The sequence below is a fragment of the Podarcis filfolensis genome, assembly GCF_964270895.1.
Source record: "Podarcis filfolensis genome assembly, chromosome: 2".
In the NCBI taxonomy this organism is placed as follows: Eukaryota; Metazoa; Chordata; class Lepidosauria; order Squamata; family Lacertidae; genus Podarcis; species Podarcis filfolensis.
This window is the reverse complement of record NC_139605.1, coordinates 120354686-120370598: the sequence shown is the minus strand read 5'-3', so window position 1 is coordinate 120370598 and position 15913 is coordinate 120354686. Positions and strand designations below refer to the sequence as shown.

The window sequence follows — 15913 nt, the reverse complement described above, 5'->3', positions numbered from 1 at the left end:
GTTGTTGAAAAGTCCGAATTTTCAATGGAAGAAGTCAGCGCTCTCCGCCGAATGGCATGCGGCTTCGCTCAGCAGGGGAAGCAGAGAACTCAAGGCACCACGCTTCTCCCCGGCACCCGATCCGTAGCCTTTAAAAAGGCTCCTTCACGAGTCGGGAGGGCGCTAACGGTGCAAGCCGAGTCTCCATGTCCACGGCCTCCGTGGCCGTGGTTTCTAAGGGTCCCCGCATCGCCGGTGCGGTAGAACCCAGCCCCTGCCGAGCAGACTCCCTCCGGAGCTCGGAGGGAGTCCGCCATTCGGCGATGGCGCCAACCCGGAAGTCCTCTTAGCGCCCATTTTAGACAGTAGCTCAAAGGATGTATCTGATACATCCTGTCAAAAAATAGGCCTACCACAAAGCCTTTGTTCATATCCCCACAATGGTTTCCATTTTGTTCATTTTTTTTTCTTATTTGTGCTGCCTTGTGACAAGATTTCCTTGGTTCTGTGCTGTGCCATCCTGTGCCTTTCCCCCTGTTCTCTGCAGTGACACCCCAGTGCCTTGAAATGAAATGAATGCCCCTTCTGTACCCACCTGTATCTGCTGTGTTGGGATGGAAGAGTGTGTTGGTGTAGGTGACAAACTGCATTTGCCGATTGAGGTTGTCCAGTTGGGATCCTGACATGATGAGTTGCATGCCCCCCTCCCCTTCCACTTTGACCCCTTCCACTTCTGCAGCCACATCGAAAGTGCCCATAGTAGCTGTCAAGTTGACCTGTCAAAGGAAAAAAAGCAGGGTCAAGAATGAAGGAAGCCAGCCTGTGACTTTCCAACAGGAATGGGAAACCTATGGCCCTCTATCTTGCTTAGACTACAATTCCCATTACTCCTGGCCATCGGCCAAGCTGGCTGGGGCTGATGCAGTCTAGGGTTGCCATATATCTGGGATTTCCTGGACACATCTGGTTTTGGGGGGCCAGCAACCCCATTTGGGTGGATTTTTGCATTTTGGATTAAATGTCTGGGTTGGGGGGGTGTTATTTTTTATTTTTATGTTTTATTTTATTATTATTTTTTGTGGAGCACACCCATGCTCAGAAGGCACTGTGCCCGGGAACAGAAGGCAGGCATCGGGTGGCCTGGAGCAGCCTGCTGGGGGTCGTGCTAGGTCTGGTGTTGTTCCTGGCCACACTAGGCCCCGCGCTGGTCCCGGCCGTTGCCTGGCCTTGTGTGACCTTCCCTGGGCCACTCAGCCTCCCATCGTGAGCAGGAGGCCAAAGACAGCAAAGAGAGGGGAGGGAAGAAGGGGGGAGCAGGCAGGAGAGGAAGGGGTTAGCGGCAGGGAGGGGCGAGCAAGGGAGATGCAGAATGGTGAGGGGTGCCCCGATGGTGGTGGGGTGTCTGGGTTTTTGATCCCTGGAATATGGCTACCCTAATGGAGCCCCCAAAATTGCAGAGGGTCACAGGTTCCCCACCTCAGCTTTAGGATCTCTCTGGTAAAATGGTGTGCTGGGAACAGAATGGAAAACTTTATAGGATGTTCCATGAATCAAAATCTAACGAGACCGGTTTATACAGCATATTTTCTGCAGAGTACAAATTTGGTTACATGCAAATAAATTATAGATACACAGAGCACTTCTAGATAATTTGCATGAACCTGCTGCAAGGTTTGGGTTTTTTCAATCAAGGTAAGCACGGTTCTCTCAGTGGTCACACCCAGTTGTTGCTGTGACACATGAAGTTTACTTAATCCCACATCTTTTGCTATTTTCCATTGACTGTGAAAACGTTTCTGTTCTGGCAAGCTTTTTTCAAGCTGGGCAGATGGAATTTAATATGGTGAATCCTGATTAGTCCCTTTATTTTAAAATTTGTGTTTTATTGATTTTTAGTTATAAATGAATTTATATTTATATATATATACATAATTTGTAAATGTTTGATTGCTTTAAGTTATTGTTTTTATTTTATTTTATTTATTATTTATTTCAGGATTTATGAACCACTCTACACTCAGAGAATGCCCAAGCAGTGTGCCAAAGTAACATGCATATTAAAAATACAGATCATAAAACAGTCTTAAAACATAAAAACCAACTGCAGGAAAAAATATTCATTTGGAAAGCCTTGGGGAGGGGAATTAAAGTTTTCAGCAAATGTAAAAAACATAACGGTGCTGGGACTTTCTTTGCTGCTACAGGAAGTGAATTCCAGAGGACTGAAAATACCATGGCTTGCAGTACTTGGGCTGATGCCTGACTCTCTGAGTAATGTGATTGCAAAAGAAGGGTAGGGCATAAATCTTTGAACAAAGAAATGAGTGTCTGCATTTCTTCAGAACTTGACATTGTGCAACAAAAAATGGCACCAGGAGGATACAGCTGGAAAAGGGAGGGACAACAGGAAGACAAGAGGGCTGGGAAACACAGGAAGAGTTCAACCATACTTGGCTTTTGTCCTGCTCTTTCCAGGCCCAGGCCGTGCTTAAAAGCTCAGCGTCTCAGCATTTTTTAATTCCTTTGTTGTTGTTTTCCCCAGAACTTTCCTCACAAAACCTACTCTTTAGCACACATTTGGAGCAAACGTCAGTTCATGTTTCCCGCAGATTGAAAATGCATACTGCTCAACCATGCTGATTTAAGCAGGACATCCCAAAATTACAGAAGCCTTCTGATTGGATCCCAGAATGTCCTGTTTTTTGGTCTGGTGCTCTGGCGCGAACCAACTGGCTCCCGTGAGAGTGGACCCAAAAATGAGTGTCCTGATTTTGACTAGCGGGATGTTGGAGATTTTTCCACAGGGAATGCTCTGGGGGGCGTGGGGTGCTCAGACATGAAACTTTAAAGCATGGACCTGTGCCTGGAAAGAAGCTGCCACATCTAGTGCAGTGCTGCTCACACCCTCCCAAGTGACACCCCCTTTACCAGCCCCACTCTGCACCCTCCGCAAATCTTTTTGCCTGTCTGGAATGAGTCCTTGTTCTCTGATAATGTTTATTGCTTTCCTGGGTGAAGAGTAAAGGGGTTTGTGTATAAACTAGCCTATTGTATAAAGATAAAGTTCACATGCAATGCTCCACCCACTTTTAATAAATAATAATAAAATAAAATAATAATAATATTTGTGCCTTGCCCATCTGACTGGGTTGCCCCAGCCACTCTGGCCCTGCCCACCATTGCCACGGGGCCTCCAGACATTTGTTCAGAAGGGAGTGTGGCCCTTGGGCTGAAAAAGGTTCCCCACCTGTATTAAAGTGATAATCAACACTTAGAATTGAATCCCAGAAACCCACTGGAAGCCCCCCAAACCGGTTGAAGAGAGGAGTCACACGCTCCAAACAACCAGCTCATAACTGCAACTGCATACAGTGGTACCATAATGTGTTCCGGAGGACCGGTTGTAAACCAAGGCGCGCTTTCGCCAATGGGGCCTCCCCCCCCCCCACAAATTGTTTGTAATCGAAAAAAAGGGACACGCACTTCCAGGTTTGACGTGGTTGTAATCCAAAGCGGTTGCAAACCAATGTACCACCGTAATATATAAGACAAGCAATCATCACACATAGAGAGACACAAGATCCCCCAGTGGCTTCGTGGCCTCAGATTATCTAAGAACACCCAAAGAGTGCACACTAGCCATTTGTCAAAAAAACAGGACCAATTTATACATTTAGCAGAATCAAGCAGTAACCATTTTTCCGGCCTGCACCATTTCAGGCTCTAGGTGGGATAATACGTGCTTGAATGCATTCCAACATGCAACTTCACCTGCTGCCTCAGCGGAAAATTCAAACATGCAACTCCATGGGCAACTTAAGTGGTACAACCAGCCTTCCTTTTTGCAAGGATACAGGGATGTTAGAAACTAATCAGGCTGAGAAACCATCGCCTAATCCCTGTAATCAGATCTCTGTGTCCCAAATACCTTACCTGGTACAGAGCTCTTTCAGCTGCTTGTAGACTCAGACCTGAGGAATAAAAATGCACAAGGAGGTTCATGAATTTTCACCTTTCCCTGTGCCACAATAAGAAGTCTCCGTGCCAAGCCCACCACCTTCCACAACAGCACAGTCCCCTGTTCCCCAGACCTGCCACCCCCATAGTTGTTTCCTTCGAGACACAAGTGGAGGGGAAGAGACTTGCCTGGGATGAGGATGGTCCGGAGGGGCCGAACTTCCACCCCTTGGGCTGGATACTCTAGAGGTGAGTTGGCTCGGACAATGAGGAGCTGGTCAGATGGAGAATGGGACCTTGGAGAATGGAAAGGAAGAAGGTTTAGGGATGCCAGCCTCTGGCTTTGACAAGGTGCTCCTACATCTTTATCCATTGATATAAATATTTGTAGCCCACAATTTCATTTTAAAAATCAAAGTGGATTACAGTGATTTTAATGCAGTAGAAATCAAACAAAAATTAAAACAGATCACCAGCTGACTACTTAATTTTAAGAACTATGTGGAAGGGAAGTCCAGTAAGCACACACTCCCTCAAAGCTGTGCCTGACAAACATCTCCATTCTGTGTCAAAGGAAGACACAGGAAATTGTTCCTTCACCTTCATTTACTGCTTTGACTCTCAGTAGCTAGCTGGTGGCCAATTCCCACAGAAGTAAATCCCACTGAGTTCACAAGTCTTCCACATGAGATTGCTTAGGATTGCAGCTGCCCAGAGTGAGCCTTAGGAAATGTGCTTAGGACTGCAACCACAGATTACAACCCTGTGTTTACTCAAAAATTTGTCCTGCCAAATTCAGGGGGTTTACTTTACGTGGCTGATGAGTTAAATTCTGAAGTGCAGGTTCTCTTTGGGACAACCCCCATAGCCACACACCTTCTAGGATTATACTAGAAAAATAAATGCTTGCATTGCAGACTTTATGGCATCAATGCAAAGTCAGCTTTTTCCTCATCTTCTTCTGAAACGGATTATAGAGATTATTATAGAGATGAGGTGGAGCGGCTGACAGAGTGGTGCAGAGCTAACAACTTGCTCATAAATACAAGGAAAACAAAGGAGCTTGTGGTGGACTTCAGGAGACAGAAGAGCAATATCCAGCCACTTTTGATTGATGGGGTCTGTGTGGAGAGGGTAACAACGTTCAGATTTTTGGGCATTGAATTACAAGAGGATCTGTCCTAGAGTGTCAACACAAGGGGGCTTGTGAAGAAGGCGCAGCAGAGACTGTACTTTTTGAGAATTCTAAGGAAAAACCATCTTCCGCAGAAACTGCTGCTTGCCTTCTATCACTGTGCCATTGAGAGCGTGCTCACTTATGGCTTATGTGTGTGGTACGGAAGCTGTACTACCCAGGACAGGATGGGGTTGTGCAGAGTTGTTAAGGCAGCAGAGAGCATTGTTGGCTGCCCACTTTCCACCTTAGAGCAGATTTATGCCACAAGGTGCCATAGGAAGGCACTGGACATAGTAAAAGATCCATCGCATCCTGGTCACTGTCTCTTCGAGCTCCTGCCGTCGGGACGGAGATACAGGACGATGAAGACAAGAACGAGCCGTCTTAAGAACAGCTTCTTCTCCAGAGCGATCTCGGCCCTGAATGGGAAGCCTGGACTTTGAAAGTCATCTAATCTTCCTTGCTGTACTATACTGTATTGTTTTAATTAGTGTTTTTATGGAGCAGTCAAGTAATTTCGTTGTCCCTGAGAGGGGGCAATGACAATAAAGATATTATTATTATTATTATTCTGCTTTTCTAAACATCCAGCCTTGTAAGAGTTCTGGTGGTCTCAAAAGCTTGCTCACCATTTTGTGACATTTCCATTGATCAGAACAAAGAGGCTATGGATTCCCACCCCCAAAAAATAAATGTGGCAGTCTAAGCATAAGCCGTGCATGCTAAAGTAACCTGCCTCTGTCTAGCATATTTGGCGGGTTTCTCTCCAAAAAAGGGGATTTGTATTGATTTAGATTGATTTAGGGAGGCAGCTGACGCCCCCCCCCCGCCCGGCTATGTCCATGATGTACCACCCCTCAAGCTGGGAGGAGGCACCAAACAACCGCCCCTTCACTCCGCTGTGGTACTGACCAGTGGAGGTGACAGAGTACGAGGCCAGCTTTTTGCTGAGGTGCATTTCTGCTCAAGCAAGGCAGCAGCTATGGAATCTGCAGGAGTCTATCTAACCTGGAATCTGCAGGAGTCTATCTAACATGAGCTGTGTGCCCATGTGAGGAAACTTGGAGGACGATGGAGGCTACATGCCAGGTCAACCACACACTGGAGGTGTGGAGGGACCGAAATCATTAAAATCATTTAGTTAAGTTGTCTTGAAGAGAAACTGCTGGGTGGAAAGAAAGCAAGGCCATATTTGATGTGATGGAAATGGAGTAAGCAAGCCATGTTACAGATAAGGAAACATCAGGAGAATACAACAAATCACACTGTAGAAGCTTCAGAGAGAATTGCAGATCAAGCACTTTATGCGTAGCTGACGGTGCAAAATGGGTAGCAACAAAGGGGACTAACTGCACATGTCAAAAGGTGTAAACTGGTGAGTGTCGCTAGAAATAAGCTGTTGGTATTTACAGTGACAGTAACATGTTATCTGCTTAATGAGGCAGTACTATTTTAAAGTAACCACGTCAGCAAACAGTAATATTTTTGTTAAATACAGTAAATATATCTGAGTGGTTTGTACAATGTCTAGACCCCAGAGTTACCAGAGTTGTTGGTAAATTAAGGGTTTAAAGGGTATAAGTGATATTAAATGGTTACAATAGTGCAGGGTCAGGAAAAACCACTGGAATGGAAGCTGGGTTTTGTTAACAGGATAAGCAAGGAAATATACACAGCCTTCCCCTAAGTCTGGATAATATCTCTGGTCAGGAGTACCTTTTATGCTTTAATTCTCTGCTGATGGAACAGGAATCTGGCTGCCATTCTATAAACCAAGCACCGCCCAATAGTTTCTGGCTCCCATGTGAAACTCCCCTGCTACCTAAACTGGACAGTAAAATTGGCTTCCAGGTGGAAAAATCAAAATTGGAGACAGAACTGTTAGAACCCAGTACTAAGAATTTGTCAAAAATGTACAATTTGCTGCTGAAATGGAATACACAAGATGAAACGGTTAAATCGGCCATGATTAAATGGGCTCAGGACATTGGTCATAATATTTTGTTTGCTGATTGGGAAAAGTTGTGGACCACCGGGATTAAATTTACGGCATGTAATGCCTTAAGAGAAAACATTATGAAAATGATATATAGGTGGTACATAACCCCAGTCAAGCTTGCAAAGATTTACCATTTGCCTGACAATAAATGTTGGAAATGTAAAGAAACTGAAGGTACATTTTTTCATCTTTGGTGGACTTGCCCGAAGATTAAGGTATTCTGGGAAATGATCTATAATGAACTTAAAAAGGTATTTAAATATACTTTCCCCAAGAAACCAGAGGCCTTTCTCTTGGGTATTGTCGGCCAGGGGGTGTTAAAGACGGATATAACTTTCTTTATGTATGCTACAACAGCAGCTAGAATACTTATCGCGAAGTACTGGAAGACGCAAGAGCTACCCACACTGGAAGAATGGCAGATGAAGGTGATAGACTACATGGGTTTGGCAGAAATGACGAGCAGAATCCGAAACCAGGGAAGAGAAGCAGCGCAAGAAGAATGGAAAAAATTTAAAGACTATTTAAAGAAATATTACAAAATTAATGAAAGTTAGAATGATGCTGGACTGGAAAGTAAATGGTTACTATTAGCTATGGTTAAGACAAGGAGAATAAGGAAGAATAGTCTAAATTTAAATTAAAATAAGGGAAGATTTGCTGAACAATCGATAAGAATTTGGAATACAGAAAAGGGAGGCATGAGGAAGTCGGGGAAGAAAGGTATAAGAAATTAGGATATGAAATGATACATGTTTTTTGTTCTGTTTTTGTCTTTGTATGTTTATGTATGTTGTGTTTATATGGAAAAAATAAAAATATTATAAAAAAAAAAGAAACTCCCCTGCTACCATCATCTGCAGTCCTGTATAGAAGGATGGCAACAAGTAGCAGGGCCTTTTCAGCAGCTGCTCCTTTGCGACAGAACTCCCTACCAAGCGTGTGTGGTGTGATCAGGAACCCACCGTGCCACAGGTGAAGCTCACCTTTGCTGGTAACTGCGGTACTCCTGTTTTCGCCTGCTGTTTATCTCTGGCAGTTCGGAAGGATTGAAGGCGTTTGCGAATTCCAGAGAATACATGTGACCAAAGAGCTGTTTCTGAAGTGGGAAGTTCATACTAGGTTCCACCTCACACTTGCAGGAGTTCTTTGGAAGGAGCCTGTGAAGGGACAAGTACGTGTCAGTAAACACTGATGAGGGGTATTCTCCTTTTGTCAATGCTGAATACACTATGTGCAACAACAGCATGCCTTACTTGGAAGAATATTTAATAATCTCCCCCCCCCCCAGCGCCCAATGGAGATGGATGTTGCTCTCAGTACCATCAAGATAGTACTGTGGGACAGCAGCTCAGGAACCCACACAGAGGAATGAGCAGGATCCTGCCCCCTTCCAAAGCAGCAAGGCTACATTAACATCTAAAAGCAGGAGCGGAATAAGACCTATAAATCCAGAATCTAAATTTACATTGCTGCACCACTGGCTGCTGCCTATTATAGTAGAGGTAAAAGTGAAACACATTTAGTATCTGGGGAAGCAGTGGCAGGAGGAACGGAAGCAAGGTACTAGCAACTGGAATACCTTTGGGGCTAGAGGTTTCTCTCCCTAGGCTACACCACTGACCTGCTCTGCTCCCTATGATGTGTAACATCATTTCAGCTGTTGAGTGGACAGCTGAATCTACAGTCCAGACATTCTTGCCCCACATGGCATTCCAGGTGGTCTCCTGAGTCTTAAATCCAGTCTGAGGAGCCAGCTTACAAGGGCAGGGTGTGTGTGTGTGTGTGTGTGTGTGTGTGTGTGTCACATGCGCAACGTCCCACGTGTGACATCAGAATGTTGGGAGGAGCCATGGGTGGAGCCAAACCCGGTGGCCACACAGCTTCAATGGCTCCTCCTTCCCCTCCTCCTGCCATTGCTACTGGCAGGAGACGGCTTTGATCCTCCTTCCCCTCCACGGCAGGAGGAGGAGGAGTTGGCCACTGGAGCCACGCCATGGTCAGCTCTATGCTTTGGGATATGAGTATTTACATGAGTATTTATATATGCATGCACATTAATGTCACAATGCATCCATTCCTATATTCAGATACTTATCTTCTCAATTCACTCCGCCCCCCCCCCCGCCCCTGGGAAGGGAGTTGAATGGAAACCTTAAGAATCTTACTGCAGATGTTCAGATACTATACCTTTTTAAAAGCACATATACAACACCTCTTCCACCCCCAAACAAAAAGGAAATAGCGCTTCATGAGGACCTGGTACCCCAAAACAGGCACTGCCCTTGTTAAATAGGGATGGGCGCTTACTCCAGGATCTCCTCCTTAATCCGGAAAGCAATGTGTGCATATTTCTTCTCAGGCACCAGCAGATGGTCACTCAACAGTTGCTCTGGCGTTCGGCCTGGCCGGTGTCGCAGGTCCACCGTACTGTAGGGCTTCGGTGACCAGACATGAAGATAGAGAAAAGCCAGGGATGCCATCAGCACCATCAGCACACACAAGGACTTCTGGACTGGACGCATCCTGGAGCAAAGATGCAAGGAGAGAGAAGAAACCTTAGAAAGGCAGCAGCAGCCTGGATTGGGTGAGCAAGGAAAGAGCTCTCAGCCAGGGAGTGGGGAGAAATTTGTTCCATTTGCACTTTAATGGGAAACTACCCAATTCACTCTTCCCTGATCCTAAATAGGGTAACTGTGCCCCTGAAGGACCAGGTGTGAAGCCTGGGAGTCATTTTGGACTCACAGCTGTCCATGGAGGCGCAGGTCAATTCTGTGTCCAGGGCAGCTGTCTACCAACTCCACCTGGTACGCAGGCTGAGACCCTACCTGCCCGCGGACTCTGTCTCGCCAGAGTGGTGCATGCTCTGGTTATCTCCCGCTTGGACTACTGCAATGCACTCTACGTAGGGCTACCTTTGAAGGTGACTCGGAAACTACAACTAATCCAGAATGCGGCAGCTAGACTGGTGACTGGGGGCGGTCGCCGAGACCACATAACACCGGTCTTGAAAGACCTACATTGGCTCCCAGTACGTTTCCGAGCACAATTCAAAGTGCTGGTGTTGACCTTTAAAGCCCTAAACGGCCTCGGCCCAGTATACCTGAAGGAGTGTCTCCACCCCCATCGTTCTGCCCGGATGCTGAGATCCAGCGTCGAGGGCCTTCTGGCGGTTCCCTCATTGTGAGAAGCAAAGCTACAGGGAACCAGGCAGAGGGCCTTCTCGGTAGTGGCGCCTGCCCTGTGGAACGCCCTCCCATCAGATGTCAAAGCGATAAATAACATTCAGAAGACATCTTAAGGCAGCCCTGTTCAGGGAAGTTTTTAATCTGTGATATTTTAGTGTATTTTTGGTTTCTATGGAAGCCGCCCAGAGTGGCTGGGGAGACCCAGCCAGATGGGCGGGGTACAAATAATAAATTATTATTATTATTATTATTATTATTATTATTATTATTATTCCCAAACCAGTATGTTAAACAACAATTGATGACCTCCTTCTACTGGTCCACAATAGAAAGTGTCCTCTCATATTGTATCACAGTGTGGTATGTTGGCTTGACAGCCACGGACAGAAAGTCTTTACAGAGGGTGGTGAACACAGCACATGGTATCATGGGCTGTCCCCTGAGCCCGCTAGAGAGTGAGAAAAATTCTCAGGGATGTTTCACACCCCAGCCAGCACCTCTTTAATCTTCTACCCTTGGGCAGGAGAAATAGAAGTATAATCAGTCATACCAGCAGGCTAAAAAACAGTTTCTATCCGTGGGCTAAGGTGCTATTGGAATAATTATTATTATTATTATTTATTTTGCAAAGCCATGCAGAGGCAGCTGCTCTCCCGTTGGCTGTAAGGCAACTGTTTTGCTGCAATGCTCCTCTGCCAAGCTGAAGAGACCTCGCCTGAGTGGTTTAATGATCCCTCCTGCCCTTCTGGTCATGGGATTGGGGAGGGAGGGAGAGCCTGGGGAAAGAGCCTGGGTGAGCAGGAGAGTGGGCGGGCAACAGTAGAAAGCAAACTGAACAGGAAGGAGCACTTCGTCACTTGCATAGGAGAGTCAAAGGCATTGCAAGCCAGCTGCAATTTTGCCTATGGCCCCATCTTAAACCAGGATTTCTCTGTTTAAGAACAAAGCAGATTTGCTTATTTTTTTCCGTGGGTGCCATGGCTAAAAAGTGGCACTTGGAGGCTATGCTATTATTTATTTCTTGAAATGATTACACTGCTTGATTGGCTTTTCTTTAAACTAAAACTATCAAAGGAGTTTATTTTTCTTTCGAATTTTTGCTCCCCCCCCCCAATTTTGCACCCAGGGCAATAGCACCCTGGCTCCTGCCCCCCACATGCTATGCCACTGTTGTGGACCATTCCCTTTCAATGTGAGGTTCATATTTCTTTTCCATACCTGATAGGGAAGTCCCATTAGCCTCCCCCAAGATATCTCACAAACTATTTTGGCCTCCACCTAAAATCCGGGGGTAATTTCATTCAACAAGGAACCTCCAATTTCACTTTGAAATGTCACTTCAGGTCCCAACTCAAACGCCAGTTTTTTTTCATAATGTCACTTAAGGGAGGCTGAAAGGAGGTTGACGATATTTGTTAGCATGAGATATGGCCATCATATGGCATCAAATTTATCTTTCTTAGTACAAATGCTAGCCTTTGCTGTTCCACTTTCTCCATTATTCCACATACAGCCCCAGTCATCACTGGCTGTTTTTGCCATGCCACTCATTTTCCCCACCTTCTTTTTCAAATTTCTATTCTCTCTCTCTCTCTCTCTCTCTCTCTCTCTCTCTCTCTCTCTGCCTCATCTCTCTAGCTTCTTTTCTGAAAAAGTGTTACTTCTGCTGCTTGTGCCTTTTCAAAAACTTGCTTTCTAAATAATCACCAATTTAATAAACATAACTAATTCCTGCATTCTCTGCAGAAGAAGGGAGGAGTGGAGAGAGAATAAACATCATTGTTCACCTGTAGCAGCAAAATCAGATACCTTTATCTGTCTCACCGACAATAAAACACGTCTCTCCCATATCTGTCTCCACAGCCATAGCTGTAACTCTCTAATGATTTGACACCGAAAGTGCACCCTTCCACGTCTGCTGAGACAGACAGATGCCAACAACTATTACTAACTCCGACAGTTCTCCTCTCAGTACTTTGCATCCTAGTCTTCTGTTCCAAAAAGGTGTACAATGACACGTGTCATCACTGGTACAACCCCAAGTCAGAAACACAAAAATATGTCTTATGCCAAATCAGACTATTTTTCATCAGACCAGAAGCAGTTTTCCAGGGTTTCAAATAGAGGAGCTTTCCGATCACCTGCTACCTTAGGGATGGGGAGTGTGTGGCTCTCCTCCAGATACTGCCAGACTACATCTCCCATCATCCCTGACCACTGGCCAAACTGCCTGAGGCTGATGCAGTTGAGATTCCAAAGCAGGGCTACCCAATCTTTTTTAAAACCTGCAGATGCCAGGGATAGAACTAGAAATCCCTGGGTAGCCCACATGGTGCCCTACAGATGCTGTTTGACTCCCTGCTCCCATCAGCCCCAGCCAGCATGGCCCATAGCCAGTGATGGTGGGGGTTGTAGCCAACAACATCAGGAGGGAACCAAGTTGGCCCAGCTCTGATCTGCATGAAAGAAAGCAATCTACCACTGAGATCTGGTCCCTCCCACACTTTGTCCCCTTCAGCCCTGCCTTTTTCTGAAACAGAATGTTCTGCACCCAGTCATCCAAGTGAGTTGTGTGCTTTCCCGAAACATTCCTTGCACCAGTTGCACAGTCATTACTAGAAGCAGCGTGAGTCATATAGGGAAGAACTACAGTAATTAGTAGTGATTTGGCACGTCATCAGTTGAGCAAGATGCATGGTGAGGATACAGGCATCCGTGTTTTTGCCTGCACCACGGGATGTTGAAACCGTATTAAACAATGGAAATGAAACAAGTTTGCACCTTGTTCCTGTTCTTCTTCCCCCTCCTCCTTTTTATTTGTGTAGGGGCTACTTTAGTTTTCTCCTACTTCTGAGATATTCTACAATAGTGTGGTAAATTTCGAAATGCATGGGCTCATTGGGACAATCCCCATCACCACACCCTCGAAGAAAGTCCAAAAATGCAGGCAGCTGTATCAACTGATATATGTAAATTTATACATGCATACACACACCCCACTAAAGAACAGCAATCTGTGGCATAAAACCCATTTGATTAGAATCAGCTGACAGTAATAAATTATGGAATAAATTCAACTTGTAGAAAACACTGACCTTTAACAAAAGGTATCAAGCCAGCTGAAATGCCATCTTTGGCTCTTTATTAGAAATACAAAACTGCAACACAAGCAGTCACTAACATGGTGCCATTGTGCTCACTAATATCTCCTATGGTGTCCACGAAAGGTCTCAGTAGCTATTTCCTAAAATCCACAATATACAAGAAACTGTTTACTCATCCTGCTCAGTTTCTATTTGCACTGGCTCAGGAATGGGTGCCTACCCTCCCATCTGTTCTGAACAGAGGAGAGCTGCAAAGAGTGAATGTGGCAGTGGCTGATATGTAGGTGCCATTCCACCCCACTGACGGACCATCTTGTGGCCCTGTCTCTTTTTCATATGGCAACCATTTTTTGCAACCATTTTGTTTGTTTTTTTATCAATATTTATTCGAGTTTTCAATTTTATACAAACAAAAAAGAAAAAAATATATTAAAAACAAATCAATTTCAATATCAATTTTCAATAACATGTTTCCTTGACTTCCTCATACCTCCCCTTCTTGTTTTCTAGTTCAAATTGTTAATCCAGCAAATCCTAATCTCTTAACACTCCATTTAACTAACACCTTATTTTCCAATCAACTTCTTAAATTTTATAACTTAAACAATATTTATCCCATTCTTTTTATCATAACAGCTAGAGACCACATAAATTCAATCCAGCATCTTTCAAAGTTCATTAATTTTGCAATGTTTCTGTAAATAGTCCTTAAATTTCTTCCAATCTTCTTCTGCCGACTCTTCTCCCTGGTCGCGGATTCTGCCGGTCATTTCTGCCAGTCCCATACAGTCAATCAACTTCATCTGCCATTCTTCCAGAGTGGGTAGATCTTGCGTCTTCCAGTGCTTTGCTATAAGTATTCTTGCTGCCGTTGTAGCATACATAAAAAAAGTTCTGTCCTTCTTTGGCACCAAATGGCCGACTATGCCCAAGAGAAAAGCCTCTGGTTTCTTCAAGAAGGTATACTTAAATACCTTTTTCATTTCATTATAAATCATCTTCCAGAAACCCTTAATCTTTGGGCACGTCCACCAAAGGTGAAAGAATGTACCTCATTTTTTGCAACCATTTTGTAAAGGACACCCCTGTTGCTTCTTCAAGATACCATATGTGCCCAGTTGCCCACAGAGCTTAGTGGCGACTGCTTTGGTGTATTGTACAAAATTACATATATAATGACTACAATTCTAGGCAATCATACTTATTTAGTGGCAGAAGAAAGAAAGTAGCAGCTAAGACAGAGAAGGAAAAAAATAAGCCGTCACCCCCCCCCCTTGTGTCCTCCTATGTTGTTGGACTCTAGCTCCCATCAGCTCCCTGCCTTCATGGTCAGCTGTCAGGGATAATGGGAACTGCAGTCTAATGCACGGCAATCATGAGTGAAAATAAGGCACAAGGTTGTGCAATATCTTAATATTTTGAATTACAATGGTTTTTAAACTCCATAGTTCTATCAATTTACTTGTGCATTGCAACCTTCTTCTCGTCTTTTATGGTCATAAAAGCTATCTCCCAAACATTATCATACCATTGCATTACTGTACTACTAAAGTTGGGGGACTTCCAACTGACAGCAATTGCTCATATGACTGCTGTCAAGAAGGAAGCTATGGGCCAGATTGAACTAAGCCAGTACACTAACCGAAGCCGACACAAGGGCTCCTGTGAGCACACCAGGGCAGGGCGGCTTCTTCCACTCTCCTGCTCCCGATCTGCTCTGGAAAACCTCCAGAACAGCGCACTGGGGGAGGAAAGGAGAGGTCATTCTGTCAGGCAAGCAGAAATGCTTGCACTAATGGAATGATAACAACCGCGCAACACTGAATTCTTCTGGATATGTTCCAAATCTCTTTCAGCAACAATTCCTTATGAGTCCAAGAAGGGCCCTCTTTCGTAAATGATCTGGCACATTTCTAAATAAGTAGAAGAAATGCAAACTTGAAAAAGGAAGTGTTACCATTTCAGCTGCTAGAGTAAGGTAGGAACACAATCAAAGACAAAAGCCTCTGCTTGATTATTAGCCTCACTCGATTCCATAAGCAAGGACCGCCAGTTAGGGCTTGTCCACACTTCTGTTTGTACCTGCTTCTCCCTCCGGGGAAAACTTCACCACTTAATCAGAGCAAATGTCAATCAACTGAAGCAAACGTCAAGTTTTCTGTGGATTGAGGTTTGCTCTGATTTTTCTAGGCACGGGACAAGCGAAGTGTGGGTGCACCCTCATTTACCCTCTTTTTCATTAGACATCACATTGACATCACTTCTGCTCTTAAAAAAAGTCCCCGTCTCCTACACCCGGCCCTGGGCGAAGAGGCATTAATTCCCATCCTTGGGGGAGAAAGCAAAGTTGCAGCACTGTGCCAACTGTCCCCAAAATACTGCCAACAATGCCTCACATTTAGGAAATTAACATGGAGGAACACCAGTACAAGCACTAGAGAAATGGCAGTGATCCCTTTAACAGAGTTCTCAGAGTGCCTGTGGGCCTCCTACTGCTGACACATAAAAT

General features: G+C 44.9%; 1 protein-coding gene across 8 annotated transcripts in view; it reads right to left on the bottom strand.

Moving 5' to 3' along the window:
* The window catches only part of B4GALNT1 (beta-1,4-N-acetyl-galactosaminyltransferase 1), a 57028-nt gene that overhangs the window by 12154 nt on the left and 28961 nt on the right, over positions 1-15913 (bottom strand). For 7 of the 8 annotated variants that reach the window (XM_083599649.1, XM_083599652.1, XM_083599648.1 and 4 more), the window contains 5 exons: positions 9423-9638; positions 8099-8272; positions 4126-4232; positions 3913-3950; positions 575-755 (listed from right to left, as the gene is read on the bottom strand). In XM_083599649.1, coding sequence (XP_083455775.1) covers positions 575-755; positions 3913-3950; positions 4126-4232; positions 8099-8272; positions 9423-9638 — 716 coding nt within the window. Of the gene's footprint in view, positions 1-574; positions 756-3912; positions 3951-4125; positions 4233-8098; positions 8273-9422; positions 9639-12824; positions 12930-15913 lie in introns of those variants that run through there. The other variant, XM_083599647.1, reaches the window with a different exon arrangement.